Source organism: Pseudoliparis swirei, chromosome 3, assembly GCF_029220125.1.
Source record: "Pseudoliparis swirei isolate HS2019 ecotype Mariana Trench chromosome 3, NWPU_hadal_v1, whole genome shotgun sequence".
Lineage (NCBI taxonomy): Eukaryota > Metazoa > Chordata > Actinopteri > Perciformes > Liparidae > Pseudoliparis > Pseudoliparis swirei.
In genome coordinates, this window is record NC_079390.1 from 14,831,272 (window position 1) to 14,848,795 (window position 17,524).

General features: G+C 45.2%; 1 protein-coding gene across 1 annotated transcript in view; it reads left to right on the forward strand.

Annotated features, from left to right (window-relative positions):
* Positions 1-189: 189 nt before the first annotated feature.
* The window catches only part of uvrag (UV radiation resistance associated gene), an 84,337-nt gene continuing 67,002 nt past the window's right edge, over positions 190-17,524 (forward strand). Inside the window, exons 1-7 of the mRNA XM_056443074.1 lie at positions 190-822; positions 5,876-5,993; positions 6,833-6,867; positions 7,920-8,081; positions 9,577-9,651; positions 9,782-9,867; positions 15,122-15,227. Of these exons, the coding sequence (XP_056299049.1) occupies positions 718-822; positions 5,876-5,993; positions 6,833-6,867; positions 7,920-8,081; positions 9,577-9,651; positions 9,782-9,867; positions 15,122-15,227 (687 nt within the window). The 5' untranslated portion in view covers positions 190-717. The remainder of the gene's footprint in view (positions 823-5,875; positions 5,994-6,832; positions 6,868-7,919; positions 8,082-9,576; positions 9,652-9,781; positions 9,868-15,121; positions 15,228-17,524) is intronic.

Here is a 17,524-nt window from a genome sequence, read left to right on the forward strand (position 1 = left end):
TTAAGACTGACATATATGTACAACACTCTGAAAGTTTAAAGTTATTTGTTTGTTTAAATAAGTACTTTTATCTACTTTTTTATATTTTTAAGTATCAATTTAAAATGCAGTACTTTTACATGTTATGGAGTCATTTTACACTGACACTTTTACCCCCGTTTCCGTACTTCCTCTATCTTCCTCTGATAACGACTTGGAAATCAGTGACATAAAGTGGATCAGAGCCCCTTCGTGGCCAGTACAACATACATTGTAGAAGTTTCACTTTTTTAACCAACAATGAAGATTCGATGTGATAAATTGTCTGGGAGCCACCTTTCAACTGTCACTTACAGGTCACGCTGTTCTGTGCAATTTCCTTATATTTTGCAGCTTTCACAGATTTCAACGGAAGTCGTCCCCATCCTGGTCGAAAACCAGACAATACAACCAATAGGAACACGAGTTTTCAGTGTAAGGAGCCGCCTTGACGTGACGGACGTCGCCTTGAGCCAATCAGAAGCCTTGACGTCGCGCCTCTAAACCGGAGACGGATTTCCGAACCAAGTGTAGCGAAATCGCCTGTACTTTGTTTACGTCCCGTTGGGTTAGCTGACAGCTGGTGTAACGCTGTACCGACGCGCAGAGCCGGGTCTGTGTGCCTCTGCTGGTTGCCTGGAGCTTTGCAGACGGGTTGTTTTGTTGAATGAGGGGGACCCGCTCGGTGCCGACAGGAGGATGAACTCCATCACCGGTCGGGTTCTTGCCATCCCCGCCGCCTCTGTCACCAACTCTGGAGCTTCATCCTCACGAGCACTACACGTAGAGCTCACGTCCCAGCAGGTAAATGCAAAGCCCCCGAGCCCACTGCTTTTGAAATGACACGGGGAGACTTTGACTGGGCCGCCTCAGCGTATTGTGTGCTAGTTTAACGCCAGTTACAACCGCTACCTGGAGCACCACGGCGGGCCTGTCAGGCGAGCTAGCGAGTTAGCAGCTGATAGCTTGCAGTTAGCTAGCTTACTGTACATGAATAACTGGACTGTCACGCGAGGCGCTGACCACCTGCTGGGCTCGTGTTCAGCGTTTCTGACCCCAGCTCTTTTGTGAGCGTGTTACCCAATTTTGAGAAGAAAAAAATGAAAGTGTACTTTGAACACGCTTAATTGTCTTCGAAGCTAGTGTGCTTTTGCTCATGGCAACTTAACTTGGCGTCGTGTCAGCACGCAGGTGACAGCTCAGGCATAATAACTGATGTTGTATTTGCTCATGCAGGTATTTTAGTGATGCATGGTGAATAAAAAGGCCAGGAGCACATGTTGTGTGTGCTTTCTGGGGAAGGGACATGTCTTTTTCATTCGTTCATTCATTTGGAAACGACATGTAAAACAGTTGTCAGGTCATTCACGAGGGCCACCGACCTCAGTGTAAACTCATCCCCTCGGAGACACTCATTCCAGCACGTCACTGTCATTTTCAGCAGTAGTTGGATATTGATTTCAGGTGAGAAATATGCATTGTTGGAAGTATTTCAGGCTTAGAAACATAACTTTTGCGCAGCTTAAAGGGCCAAAACCTGATCGGCACTCAATATTCCACGAGTGAAGCATCTAACTATATGCAGCAATGGACTTGTTTCAGCTAAAAGCCTACATCAAACCACTTTAGTGCACATCAATAATCCCTGTATGTACAGGAAGGAAGCCCCTGCGTTATGTTGCTCCAGTCACTGCAAAGATGTGGTTAGATTACATTCTCCATATGGCGTGAGTTATTCTAAGCAGTTTACATATTGATGGGGAAAACATGACATTGTATATTGCCCCGGCATTTATTATTGTTATTCATTATTAAATTAGATTAAATATACAATATGTATATTTTTCAAGGGTAATGTTTGAATATCCGATGTGCTGTATTTAGCATGGTGACATTCTTGTGGCAACTACTGAGTATGAAGATCTGGCATAAAATGTTCTAAACGTTCTGTCTATACCCACTTGCTTCAAAGGATCTGTTTACCCAAACTACAAAACAAACACACATGCGTTCTCTCTTGTCATGTGGTATATGCAAGTTCAGTTTTATGTGTCGAGCTTTGAAAATGTGTCTTTCTCCAGCCGTCCTTATGTGGAGGAAGGTGTGCTCCTCAAAGCTCACATTTGAAATATTTATCTCCGCTGAAATTCTATTTATTTCTATCAATCCCAGAGACTTAAAACATATACAAACTAGAACGGGCACTCGGTAGAGCGCATACCTTCGCATATCACAAGATTGGGCATTGAATTATGAACATGTTGGCATTAGTTGCATGCCAATTGGATAAAAATTGACCGTGCTATGGTAAAAAGAAGATTTTGACCTTTTCATGACCTTGACCTTTGACCCGATCGATCCCAAAATCTAATCACATGGTCCCCGGATAATAACCAATCATCCCACCAAATTTCATGCGATTCGGTTTAATACTTTTTGAGTTATGCGAATAACACTCATACAAATAAATAAATACACGGCAATCAAAACATAACCTTCCGCATTTTCAATGCGAAGGTAAAAAGAAAACTCAAAAACATTGCTTCTCTTTTGTATTTAAATGAACTGGAACTTTTAAATATGCAGTTGAGCTGTTATTACCTTCGCATTGAAAATGCCGGAAGGTTATGTTTTGATCGCCGTGTATTTATTTATTTGTATGCGTGTTATTCGCAAAACTCAAAAAGTATTGAACCGAATCGCATGCAATTTGGTGGGATGATTGTTTATTATCCGGGGACCAGTTGATTAGATTTTGGGATCGATTGGGTCAAAGGTCAAGGTCAAAGGTCATGAACAGGTCAAAATCTTTCGCAGAACTAAAAAAGTATTGAACCGAATCGCATGAAATTTGGTGGGATGATTGTTTATTATCCGGGGACCAGTTGATTAGATTTTGGGATCGATCGGGTCAAAGGTCAAGGTCAAAGGTCATGAACAGGTCAAATCTTCTTGAATCACATGGAATTTGGTGGGATGATTGGTTATTATCCGGGGACCATTTGATTAGATTTTGGGATCAATCGGGTCAAAGGTCAAGGTCATGGAAAGGTCAACATCTTTTTTTTACCATAGCACGATACATTTGTGTCCAATTGGCATGCAACTAATGCCAAAATGTTCATAATTCAATGCCCAATCTTGTGATATGCGAAGGTATGCGCTCTACCGAGTGCCCGTTCTAGTTCTATCTATGTTTCCTGTGCTCCCTCACATGATTGATCTCCTATGGCAAAGGTATGGTGCTGTGACCATTGCATTTCAAACTAGAACGGGCACTCGGTAGAGCGCATACCTTCGCATATCACAAGATTGGTCATTGAATTATGAACATTTTGGCATTAGTTGCATGCCAATTGGACAAAAATGTATCGTGCTATGGTAAAAAAAAAAGATTTTGACCTTTCCATGACATTGACCGTGACCTTTGACCTGATTGATCCCAAAATCTAATCAAATGGTCCCCGGATAATAACCAATCATCCCACCAAATTCCATGTGATTCAAGAAGATTTGATCTGTTCATGACCTTTGACCTTGACCTTTGACCAGATCGATCCCAAAATCTAATCAACTGGTCCCCGGATAATAAACAATAATCCCACCAAATTTCATGCGATTCGGTTCAATACTTTTTGAGTTTTGCGAATAACACGCATATAAATAAATAAATAAATACACGGCGATCAAAACATAACCTTCCGGCATTTTCAATGCGAAGGTAATTACTAGTTTCATGGGTATTTTGCATAGTAACAAAGTTGTTACCATAAAGTTTGCTGTTATTAGAGATTTAGAGATTAATTATTTTTATGACGCTGTGCTCCGAATTATTTTTCTGAGTTTGGAATGTATCCTTATCCAGGGTTTTTCCTGCATAGAGAAAATTTGGGCGAGCGCCTAAGCCGTTTTCCCGAACGCCTTTGACAAATCCCGAGCGCCTAAGGCAAAAAAAAGTCCGGGATGGAAAAAAATAAAAAAAAGTGTTTATTACGTGCATGTCAGCGAATATGTTCTCAATAGTATGTTTCAAGTCGGCTATAGCCGAACCCTCGTTCTGTTTTGATCAATAGTAATCAAGTTCAGTGTTTTCCCTAAGTTTAGAGCTTCAGGGGGGCGGGACTAGTGTCGCTAGCCATGTTGGTGTCCTAAACTTAATTTAACACTGAGGTGTGCTCACCTGTGTGCGCGCATCACGGCAGAGCTTCGACGCAAATTTTTTTTTTGGGAGCACCGAAGACCCATTGTGACCCAGGAAAAACCCTGCTTATCTATCCTGTGAAGTTGAATTCCAACTTGTTTGTACAATGTGACAATGAAGATAACTGCTTGTAACTTTATTCCCTAAATATTGAATCAAACAGTCTGTTATTAGTCAAGCTGGCCCCGAGCACAACCTAGTCCCCTCAGCTCTTAGCGACAATGGAGGGGTTACACAACCAAGTCTTTCACGAGTACTCATAATATAATGTCTTTCTGTGATGTTCCTATTGAATTTGTCTCATCCCAAAGAACAAGCGGAACAACTACCTCTTACTATATGTGTTTACCTCAAGCCTCGATTTGACTTCTGCTCTACTTCGTAGCCTGGACGTTCCTCTGCCCGCCTGCCTCCGTGAACACCTGATGCTGTGACATCACTCTGACCCGTTCATTAGCTTCAGCTCAACCAGCGAACAGTCAATGAGGGCAGACGGCAGCACAGCCTGAAGGCCGTGACTGCTTTGTGAGGAAAACGGGCTGTCCGTGTGTTCACGCGTTACGTTGGCTTGTGACCAGCTAATCTCTTTTTCACATACCGTACACCATCGCAGCATTTGGATCACTGCGGAGAACGATTGGAGATATTTGCATTAAACCTGTTTAGTCTGTTATGCTATTAGTGTGGTTTAGTGTTGTTTCATACCAACTGTTCCTCTCTGCCTGTGGTCCACATGAGCCCATTTCAGAAATGTGCACTAACATTTTTAAGGAAGGGAGGGGGTTAAAAGTTCCTGGAACAATCAGGGTTTTTGTTTGCGAGCCCCGTAATCTTAATAAGTAATCTCATGATTCGGATTAAGTCTCAGTATGACTGCAGGAGGAGAGGTCTGCTGGTCAAGAAAGAAGTTGTGCCCGGGTGACGTGGAACTTGCGAAATGGCATCTCTCGTTTGCCTCTTGTGAACACACACACACACACACACACACACACACACACACACACACACACACACACACACACACACACACACACGCAGATAACAAAGATATTATATTTTGACTGAAGTGGACCCATGAAGGGTTTTGGAAGCGGTGTATATAAAAACAACGCAGATGTTGGTCGATTGTTTAAAAAAAATTCTATAATGAGTCTTTACTGTGCATCCCCGGTAGGCTGGCTTAAAGATAAACTGACTTATTTTGCATGGACGGAGACAATTTAAATAATTTGTAATTGGCTCATTTAGATTTGTAGATTCTTTGATTAATAACTTTCGAGCTAAAAGTGTTGACACACCTCGCGTGACTGTCATGCCTGCCTGAGTGAACAGGCTACTTCAGTCAGCCGTGAATATGTAACGCCACCATTATTTGAGCTCACATCCAGCAGACGGTCACAGCTGGTGCCTATGTGCACGATACATTACTGCTATTTTAAGCTGACTATGTATCGAATGGAGAATGAGGTACACCATTGACCCAAAGGCATGACTTTCCACTTGTCCTGTGACCCAGTCAGGAATTTGTCTCGAAAGTATTTGCCTGCAAGCGTCACTTGATCGGAATGAAACTGAACACAGCAGCCCCCTGATATCTGTTCTTTATTCTCTATCCCCCCCCCCCCCCTTCCTCCCCTCTCTCCGCCGACCCAACAGAGAAGATTGCGTCATCTCCGGAGCATCGCGGCCAGAAACATTGTCAACAAGAATGGTTCCCCACTGCTGGACACTTACTTCACCCTCCACCTCTGTATAGGGGACCGCATATCTAGAGGTCAGTGTTGACACCACACGCACCTTCCAGCCTTGTGCTCTTCTACAGTATGTACGGGCTGTACGTGTTTTCTACAAGCTCACATGTAAAACGCATCAACGTTTACGATGCACACTATACTTCTTCTCAGGCTACCACTCCACATGCCCAATGAACTCATTTACTGAAGCTAAGGTGGTCATCCCAAATGGCTTTATATACGAGTCTAAAAAAGTTTGCACTGTGTATTATGTTTTAAAGCAATTCAGTAAGCGGCTTAAACACAAATGTTATTGCCTCTCTCCGGGAATAGGAAAACAAAAAGGAATTTATAATAAAATGAAATAGAACTTATATCCTTTTGCAATGCTTTCATGAAATGAATTTAGCATCTACACACACAAGATGAGTCTCCCTGAGCTCATAGTGTCATCAGTTTTCATTTTTTTGTTGCATGGACATTGAACATTTAGCCTTAGCTAAGACTGACACATTTACCCCTGGGTTGGTTAATGTGTACGGCCCCTGTACAAATAAATAAATAAATGAAATGAAACATGTGAACGTCTCTGTTCTGCGGGAGTAATAAAAATTAAAAAAAAGTTTTCCTATTGATTATTTTTTAAAAGTACTTCTCCCAGCTGTGAATGAGAACACGTCGATCATCCCTAAAAGTCAGCGTGGTGTCCTCGCTGTGTTTACTCCAGACGACACTATGGCCTCCGATCAGAAACTGACCTAGGTTCACAAATTAAAGCGGAACTTTTGTCGATTATATTTTAGGTTAGATTTAACCGTGTTGGTTGCACATGAAATTTCCCCAAACTTCTTTTCATGTATGTTCTTTGTTTTCTTTTTAGATTTTTACAAGAGTGAAGTCATACGGGACTCGCTGGTGAGTGCGCCTCCTTAAACCATCAAACTGTCCACGTCTGCCTCCTGGGAGTAGATCAGGATGCTGTCATCACATTGCGGCCTTTCTTACCGGCTGCCTATCTGCCAATCGCACATTTAGCCAACTTGTTGTCTCGCTATCGGCTTCCTTAAATGCTGAAACATGCTTCGTTGACTAACCCGAACATGAATTCTATATATTTGGACGGCAGATGCAGCTCTGCGTGAAGCTAAAGGAGCAACACGAGGAGAGCGAGCCATTGCTGTTGGGCTTGCTGCCGAGTCATGCGCTAAGCTGCTTTCCAGGCCCGCTGCTCGTTCGCCCTTGGCAGAGAGGCGGGACTCCTCTGTCGTCTTTCTTTCACGGCCCAACTTCCTCCTGTTGAATTTAACATCCTTGCTGCCGCTCGTCCTCTAGTCCTCTAGTCCTCTGTCTCTGGGAAACGTTTCCTGTCTGTCTTCCTGTTTCCGTTCTAACGGCCGTGCCCCTGTTGCTTCTGCTGCTGACTCTCACTAGATTTGTTTTCTACCCTCCCCCTAACCTGTGGATTTTACTTCTGCTTTTGACATTCCTCCCCTGCCTGCTCTTAAAAGTGTTCCGTACAAGCCAGAGATTTGATTTTTTTCCCTTCTCTTCGATGGAGGGAAATGATACATAATTGAATGATGTAAATGACTGCAGTGCTTTGTAGAGCCGGTACTCGGTTCTGTCAGTCTGGAAGTTCAAGGACGCAGAGATCAAAACGTTAAGGTTAACAAAGAACAGATTGATTCAATTACTCTGCAATCTATAAGGATCACATTATAACATTGAGTTTGACAGAGGCACCGCTTAAAAATTATACAAACTTCAGCATGCCCACAAAAATACTCTTGAATTGTTTTTACTTGTCTGACATAAAGTGTAGCTTTAGTTGAAGCTTACGTATGATTATTTCTTTCATGATTACATCAGTTATTGTGCTCCTCAGCTGTAATGTTGGGTATTTATGTGCTCTTACTCTACTGTGTCCTCACCAAGTATCAGCAAATCATCACGTGTGTGTCCGTCAGAATCCAACCTGGCGGAGCCTGGACTTCGGCATGCTGCCGGACCTCCTGGACACCTCAGTGTCTTGCTTCGTGGTGAGGATCTGGGGAGGACAGGAGGAACGGTACCAGCTCCTCATCGAATGGAAGGTCAACCTGGATGGCCTCAGATACACTGGACAGCAGGTCAGCAACTACACGTGCTGTAGGATGTGTGTGCAGGATGCAAAGGGATGTTTGTTAACACAGCTGCCACTTGTTCACATGGTCGACAGCAAGTCAGGCCAAATCTGATCAGAAACCGCAACAAGTAATTGTTTTACTGTCTGAAGTCCAAACTCTGCAAAGTTCTCCTTCCTTAGCGGCTGGTTTACAGTATCTTATAGTTGCTGCGTCCCAGTTTTTTGAAAAGAGAGTTTCAGTTTGACCTTGGACATAGCACACACAAGGAAAACATCTGTGGAGTAATTAACCGTTACGTTGCAATACCACTCACCAGGGTAGATGGTGTTAAACCAGTGGTCCCCAAACTACGGCCCGCCTCCCCATTTGGACCGGCCCCCTGAACAATACCAGAGACGCGTTCCGATTTATTATTTTTTTCACCTGGCCCGCTGCCGTTGAGATTGCAGTGAGACGCGGAGAAAATGTGAAGTGGTGCTCTTTGCAATAGAACATCTTTGATGGGACGTGTCGCTACTCGGCCAATCAGCGTTCAGATGTCCACAGCGTTTGGGAAGTTAGGTTAGCTTGAATGTTAGCCCACTACATCTGCTGCCGTCACGCTGCACGGTGTAGCGATACTAACAAAGTACCCGTACGTTAAAAACGATGTGATTTAGCATATTTTTAGAATCGATACTTCATTAAAAGAGCGATCAGAGCGCACGCGCTGCTTCGCTCTGTTAAATGCTGTCTGCACGTGCATGCACTCACAGCGAGTGGCGCGCGCATCCAGGATTTTTCCTGGGTCAAAATGAGTCTTCGGTGCTCTCAAAAAAAATGTTGCGAGCTGCGCGCGTACCGTCTGCTCGTGCAAGTCGGGCTGTTGAGTGAGTGATCAGCAGCTGGCCGCTCGGTCCATTCGCGCACCTCACAGTTGCGTATTGATCAGACAAGAAGACACGCTTATCAACTCCAGTGTTATCCCTACTATTATAACAGGGTGAAATCTCCACCCGCCACTCTGTAATTCCCCATATTTTTAGTATCGATACTACATTAAAGAGCGATCAGGTGCACGCTGCTCCGTTAAATGCTGTCTGCACGCAGCCACAGCGGCGTGGTGATGCGCGCACCACTCAGCCGTGATGCGGCGCACAGGTGAGCACTCTCACTTCTCACTCCCCCTTCTCCGGCTGGCCCTCCATCAGACAAGGCAAACGTTATGTGGCCCTCACAGGAAAAAGTTTGGGGACCCCTGTGTTAAACTGAGAAGATGTGAGCAAACGCATGTTGCATTTGCTCACATCGAGGCGCCCGTCCTCCGAGGGCCGAACGAGTTCCGAGTCCTATTTGTGTAAAATGCAGTAAAAGCACTCAAAGCCATTGTCTGTGTGTGCCAGGCCACTTTGAAAAGCTCGTAAACGGATCGCACACTCTCATGCACTGACAGATGCCCGCTGTTTGTTCTCCCGGTCTCGCAAACAATGAGCCTCTGCTGTCGTCTCTTTGTCCGCAGATTCGATCCCGGAATCCCAACGAGATAATATTCGGGCTGAACGACGGCTACTATGTGGCTGACTTTGATCATAAGGTACAGCCCCTTTTTTGTCCATTTTCCCAGAGCGCCGCATCACGATGGTATACCTGGTGCGAATCTCATTAGCTTTATTCACACGCTGTTTGGCCCCTGCACTGAAACACTTCACTTGTGGCTGTTGCAGGACCCGTTGCAGCGGAAGAAAAACAGTCTGCTTCAGGTCGACCAGAGTTCAGTCAGGAACTCCTACAGTGTTTTCTCTCTGCTCAGGTAAGGTTCCATGAATCATCTTCACATCACGTTTTCATATCAGGAGTCATTACATTACTACAATGCAGCAACCTTTACTCCAGTGGATTTCAACTCCTGACAAAGAATGCTCCAGAGTATGTTTGATTTATTCATCAATTAGATCTTTTATTTAGTCTTTTTTTTGGTCACGTGACAAGACGTTCTCTGATGTGTTTTTCATTTTTTTCCTTTAAGTATTTGTGTTCCAGCAGATGGCGCCACAGGAAAGCCGACATTTTAATCCCGCCGTCAGGGCAGCTCTTCTGGAAAGCCTGTAGTCTTTGTTGGGAATGATGGGACAAATATATGGAACATTTTGAGCAGTCTACCCAGCGTCAGATTTGTGATTAGAGTTAAAGTACTCACTTCTGACTGGGGGGTGGGAAAAGAAATGCAATTAAAATTAACACCACAGGAAGGAGACGAGATTTTCTGTCAAAACAAATCAACCGTCACCCTCGTTAGAAGGGGAACCCTGGGGCAGAAATTAAGAGAACGACACGAGGCAGTCCAGGCATCTGTTGACAAGCATGGCCTTGCCGTTCCACGTTTATATTTAAATGCGGTAGGATGCAAACGCTGCTTTTGGCATCAGGAGGGCTTCCCCAGAGGAAAATCCTGTGATCATGGCCGTTTTACAAAACGGCGTAATTACACGCTGTTTAAGCTAAGTAAAGATGCATGTGAAAGTTCGACGTGTCCAAAATAATATAATGATCCTGTCATTAGGAGCATTACAAAGGCTTCTGCTGACATTCTCCTCTTATAAGAAGTAAATAGGCCGTTGCAGCATCATGAAAAGGGGAGTCATGCCAAAGCCGGCTGAACTTAAACAGCACTCCCTCATCCAGAAGTGGTCATGGTTTGTGTTTGAATGAGAGGATACGGTTGCCTCCCCAGCAGCTTGCAGCAGAAAGAAAAAAAAGTTTGAATCCCAGTTTGAATCATAACTTTTATGACCTCTGCTCTTGCTCCTTTTTTATTATTGCAGCTTTCCTCCACATCCTCTTCTTCTATCAACACCCTCTGGGACTTTGTGGAGTCTAACACAGTCGCATTGATCCCCCTTCTTCCCACACAACGCTCTGCCTGCTGCTCCTCACCCCTGTCAGAGTTGTTCCTTGGCTCGGCGTGCTCATATGCACATAGTTTATGATTATGTTCTGTAGAATGATTCATCAGACACTGAACACTCCAATAGGGATTATTATTACACCATTCAGTTGCTGACCCTTTTTCAAAGTCCTGCTCGTGGAGCCGTGCTTGGTGTGGAAATCTCTGCTTGTGTTATTGACTCACTTACATGGTTGCATGCATAGAACAATGATATACAGGATATATTTAGCAGACACGTTTATGTGCCGCTTAGCCATGTATTGACTTTTAATCATGCTACTGGTGAAAAGTCATTTCTATATTTCTTTGTCATTGTCCTTTTTTTGTTTGTTTTTAATGCATGTTTACCTGGGACGCCCACAGTGACGGATATTCTCACCCAACTCTCGTCCCTCTGCCCAGTGCAAAGTGTCTCTCTCTCTCTCTCTCTCTCTCTAAGAGCACGCTGCTCTCCATTAACAACGGCAATTTGTCAGCAGACTCGCTGTCTGCTGTCTCAACCCTTGTTGACAAGACCCGGCTCTGTGGGTCGCTGTATGAGCTACACGGCGGCGTGGGCTTGCAAACGCATCACGTCTCAGACGGAGAGATTAAGAGGGAGAGTACAGATCATCAATCAGCAAAGTCTCGTCTCTGCCAGAGTCTTCCAGGCTGAGATAGAGTCTGAGCCTCCGACATGCAGTAGAGCTGGGCTCCTTGTCTGGATAGAGAGGAAACCAAGGAGACGGTGACAAAGATGATCCAGCTGTTAGAAATAAAAATTATGCGAATCTTCCCAGTAGACTTTATTAATATAGGAGGAAGTATGCTCCTCTGTCTTACCAGGGAAAGGTTTGATGTTTGAGCAGTGAGAAAGGCAGGCGGACCTGACAGGGCCGGTGGCAGACTTGACTTATTGTCATCACATTACCGAGGTTTACTGTTCCAGTTTAGAATGGTTAGAGGTCAAGATCCTTTACGGCCTGATGTGCTCTTGAACGTCACATTGAAGCGTGTAAGAGGAAACACTCGAGCGGCCCCTCAGTTATTCCTCGCAGCTCTCGAGAGCAAGGAGCCGAGCACTTACTGCAAAATGCACAGCAGTGTTTACAAAGTAGACGCCGACTGTTGAAAGGTTCAGGTCCGTCGTCCCTGTGGCCCATGTGAAGCATGGTAAACTCTGGATCCGACCTTCACAGCTCAGCGCTGTGACATTGCAGATTAAACCTGTTTCTAACTCCTGGAGCCAAAAGCCGGAGACTTTCTTTTTTTCCTCCCGTGATCAGAGCCACATGTTGCCCGTGTTTCCTGATCTGCCTTCGTCCGCTCCTATGTGGAGTATGCATGTACACTATGTATGTGTCAACAGAAGCCGTGCACAGAGGCATGGAGCTCCGCGGGCGGTCTCTCACGCCGCCGAAGCTACCGAGGTGATAATGCTTTATGGCAAGGCAGCCCCCCTCAGAGGCCACTGGACCGCTGTTTGGGCGCACCAAGGCCCCGGGTCTCTCCAGCCGCGGGGCCCTGCTTTGGTCCTACGTTACCTAGGCAGCCGCTTCGGAGTGTACGGCTGATCCCGGAGGTCTCGAGCAGCAACTACAGAAACAAACCGACGGCCTGAGCTTTAAATCCCCGCAGAGAAGCGGCCTGGGATGCTCTTGTTTTGGTGTCACACCTCTGGAGTGGACTAACGCAGAGACCAAACAAACCCCTATGTACATAATTTAAGAGGAGGTTTGTTGTTTCAATTTAGGCCGTGATTTTTTTTGATTTTTTTTTGACTCATTCTTTCAATGTGAGATGACATTATCTGGATGCTAAGCCCTCGGACATGCATTGCTCTGCAGCGCTTGGCCTTCCATTCTCACTGGCTGCCCAATTCGTTCTTGTTTTGCTTCTCTCTCCAGCTCCTGTAGCGCTTGCCTCGCGGTGCTGTCTGGTTATCTCAGCTTGTTGATGGAGTGTGCATTACTCCAACCTTTCAAATTACACGCAAAGCCTTATCCTCTCTTTGTGTTTTCAGGACCAAAGCATATCGTTTCTCCAGATCTCTTTTTGCTTCCTCACACCTCCAGTAGGAGTTGCCACGTGAACACGGCTTACCACAAAAGCAATCTTATCTTCCATTACGTAAAAAAGGGAGACAGTGGGGTGAATAACAAGTGGTCAGATGTGTTGACATTCCTTAGCTATGACTCACAAGCGAAATTGAGCACTTTTGTTTGTTTTCTTTTTTCAGTGCCGGGCAGAGGTGTGATTGCGCCACATTGTCTTCAGTCTGTTATCACAAAACGCCTCAGAGCTCGTTTTGAATGGCACATTTCTTTTTCCCACCTGATTGCTAATTTTACTTATTGGCTGCTACCGACCGACCTGCTCTGTCACACACAGGATGCAGCAGTTTCATCCACTTTCATTTAGTTGATTTGTAAATCCTTCATCAACATTCAACATTTTATCAGGGTGCTTTTTACTCGTCCTAAAAGTCCACATTTTCAAGATCTAATCTGGGAGTTTGAAAGTTTCACCCGACACCCGTGCAGGATCATAGTGCCACGGTTAAAAGGGAAGATGTTATTGTTTTTCAGATGTTTATCGGCATCAAGGGTTGAGTGCACAGGCTCAGTCATAACTTCCTGCAAATCCCATGTGGCAGAGCCGTAAGTCAACCTGGAAAAGGAAAGTTGTCACGGCTCGCCAGAAGGCGTTTTTTGGACAGTTGCCTAGACATGAAACTGCTGCGCATCCCTGTCCCCCTGTCCATCCACGGGCTGTGGTAGAGCCTGATGGGCAGGTATTGGGGTGGGGGTGGGGCAAGCATGCGTGAAAAGGAGAGGAGATGACTATTCTCACCTGGGGGGGGAAAGAGCAGATCAGATTCTGCCATCGCAATCTCCTAAACTGAAGCTGTCGGAACCGAGAGGCCCTGATGTCCCGGATGTTTATCTCCAACGGCCATCGCTGTCACCTGAGACCTGAGATAAAAAAATGTGGGCAGAAAAAAATGTATCCTGTGAGGACTCCTCCCCAATACATCTGTATATCGTATATAGAATATTTTCTTGAGTTGCCAGAAAGAGGCAATAATATCCAGAGGTGAGTGTGTGAGTTTCATAACAAACTAAAAAAGCCCCCCGAGGATTTGTAAAATGAGCCCGCCAAGCTAGAAAGCCTCTTACAATAAACCCACTGGGGCTCAAAGCATGGCTTAGGAAAACTACTACCGCTATCAAGCCCGGGCTAGGAGAGGCAAGAACATGCAAACAAGAAGGACTCATCGCATATGTGGTCCAGATAGTTGAGTCTTTCTGGCTCTCATCAGGAGAGGAAGGTAACCGAGTGGGATTGAGACATTTATCAAGAAGTTAATGACCTATCAACCAATCTGGCTGTATGAAGGCCAGTGCCCCCTTTGTGTCCTCCGTCACTCCTACCACGCGGGATTGTTGTCTGCAGCTGTGTTGCCGAGTCCCATGGGTGCTGTAGGGGGGGAGGTGGGAGGGACTTAAGGGAAACCAACTTGGAAGTGAATTGTCCGTGTGATTGATGGTCTCAATAACGCGCCGGCTTGTTATTTAAGCTCTGATGTTGCTCTTCCTTCTTGATGACAGTGACATCTTTGTGGTATCGTTAAATTAGTTATTTTTAATTTTCTCGGTTGTCTCTGCTCCCAGGACTTATGGGTTCACGTCTATTGGACAACTTTTGATCTCCCTTTCCGGTTAGATTATTAGAAAATACTGCTGATTAGACGTAGTGATACGTGTGGTTTGTGGTATTTCAGGCCTTCATCTGTAGACTTTTTATTATGATGAATTCAATATTGTTTTAGTCCTTTTGTTTCATGTCAAAACCTGTCATTAACTTTTAAGGTTTTAAGGAGACTCTGCAGTCGGGCTGGGACAAAGAATCAACCCCATTAAATTTGGAAAGGGAACAAGGAGGGATAACAAACCCGAGTCGTCCGCATGGGGACAGTCATGATTCTTGCGATGCTCCCTAAACAGTCCAAATAAAATGAATTACCGGTGCAGTCGTAACGATGACTATTGTTCTAGCCTCTTGGAAGCTCAGCGTCGCCATGCGGCTGTCCTCGTGGTCCAGTGTGCGGTCACAAACACTTCTCCTCCTCCTCCAGGCTTCACACCGCCCAGAGAGCCATCAAGCAGACCCAAGTGACGGTGCAGAAGATCGGGAAGGAGATCGAGGAAAAGCTGAGGACGACGACGACATGCACGGAGCGGGTGAGCGACGACGACCAATCGGCAGCGAGTTTATGGCTCATCTGCAGCTTTCCCCCTTTAAATCAGCGGGAGCAGTGTTTGGGCTGAGTACTCGCTCATTTTCAGAGGCTGCAGTTGCTGTTGGATCGGCGTATGTGATTGTAGAAACATGCAAACGTTTTCAGGTTTTGAGAGACGGATAAATACGCGAAGCAAATTGAGAGTCAATGTTTTCAAAGAACCCATTGGCTTCCACACGGACAACAAACATACTTATGTGAGACTTAAGAGCTCGTTTCACCCAAATCCCCATGTGTAATTGGAACGTAAAGTGATGTCACATGTAATTCTACCTTTGGGCAGCTACTATATCCATTAGTTTGGATGGCTCAACTAAAAAGTGGAGACAGCAATACCCCCTAATGCCTAAATAGTAACGCTTTGTCAAAAAGCCACTGTTTGTGTTTCCACCTCCTGTCATACATCCTCGACTGTGATCCACAGCAAAAGCAAAGGAGCATATTTAACATTTTTGGAATCTGCAGCTGTGAAAACGCGGTGCTGATTCCAGGTTTGACATTCTGTTCATTGTAAACATTCCCTTCAAAATCGAACCGTCCCTTCGGCTGTTAGAAAAGGTGTGTGTGTGTGTGTGTGTGTGTGTGTGTGTGTGTGTGTGTGTGTGTGTGTGTGTGTGTGTGTGTGTGTGTGTGTGTGTGTGTGTGTGTGTGTGTGTGTGTGTGTGTGTGTGTGTGTGTGTGTGTGTGTGTGTGTGTGTGTGTGTGTGTGTGTGTGTGTGTGTGTGTGTGACAGAACATAAAGGTTTAGACAGCTGTTACATCTGTTGCTCTCCATCACGATCTCATCGGCTATTTAAAAAAAAAATGTTGTTACTCTCCTCGGACCTTCACCCTACCTATTAATTCAGCCCCACTATAGCCTTTTCAAGCCTTCTCGCAAAAAACATTGAGGCTTCATTCCCCCCCCCCCCTCCCCACAAAGGATCCCTTACAAAGAACTCTTCTGATATTTCCCCCTCAGTGAAACATTCCTTTAAAAAAAAAAAACTTTTCAGAGCTCACATCAGCTAATAAATCACATAATCCTCGTCCTCCACCTCTCCGTCGGAAAAAACGGTAAGAGTGAGTGAAGCATTGTGTGGCTCCTCTCAGGAGCCTTCTAGAGAGCTCAGCCCGATGCTTCTGTGTGGCGTTGTAGCCATCAAAGTGGGGGACATAGTGGAGGCTACCAACCCCAAGCGCATGGCCCTTTCACCCTCTCACCCACACTCTGCCATTAATCTGCTGGCTTATATCACGCTCCCCCACCACGCCCGCTACGTATTTACTCAGCTGACCCCACTGCTCTTTGATGTTCAGCAAGTCAGGCGGGCCCTGGGGGTCGGTTACAGTCTCTCTCTCTCTCTCTCTCTCTCTCACACACACACACCAACGTGGCTCCGACCCACTTGTCAACTGTGTCGCTCAGTTAAAGTGTAGGAGGCTCGCGGTTCGTGCCAAAGCCAGCGGCGGTTAACATGCGAGCATCAGGGAGTGACACGTGGGCGGGATGGAGGCTCTATCAGTCTCCCGCAAACTGATGCCCCGCTTTGTTTTTCACTGCAAAGCCCTCAGAAGTCTACCAGAAGAAGCATATCTGTGTTTTCTCTGATGCAGGCCACAATCACTATCTTAAGTGTGTGTGTGTGTGTAGGGAATGCCACCGTCCCTGCTTGCAAACTGCAGTGGGAATATTAAAGGCTGAATCTCTTTTATCCTGCCAGCTAGCTCTCTCCCTCCCGTTCTCTGAATTCTCTGCCATTTCTTCAGGCCAGATACTAATGCCTGATTTGTAGGTGTCGGCCAATACAGAGTACCAATCGGATTCTCATTGTGTGGAACAAAATGTAACATAGTTATAATTTCACTGAATTGTTATTGACATAAATTGTACGCCAGAAACTCAGTAAAAAACCACAATTGAACAGAAATTACAGTTCATATGAAAACGTTTTTGATGCAGCATCAAATTGGTAAAAACCTCCACAAGAATTAAAATCACAGTGTATAATCTCATATAAGCATTGAATTAAATAGACCGGCCCCCGTTTTCACCGATCCAGCTGTTTGAACCGGTATCGATATCGGTGCATGTCGGCGGGAATGAGCTCAGTAGATGTGCATGAGATCAATGTCACATGGGAGCAGAGCTTGTTTTTGAAGGAGCTGGTAGGAATTTGGGGGTCATTATAAAGGGTAATAAACACTAGAATTGCTGTGCCCACACACTAAATATTTCCCCTTCATCCTCTTTTTCTG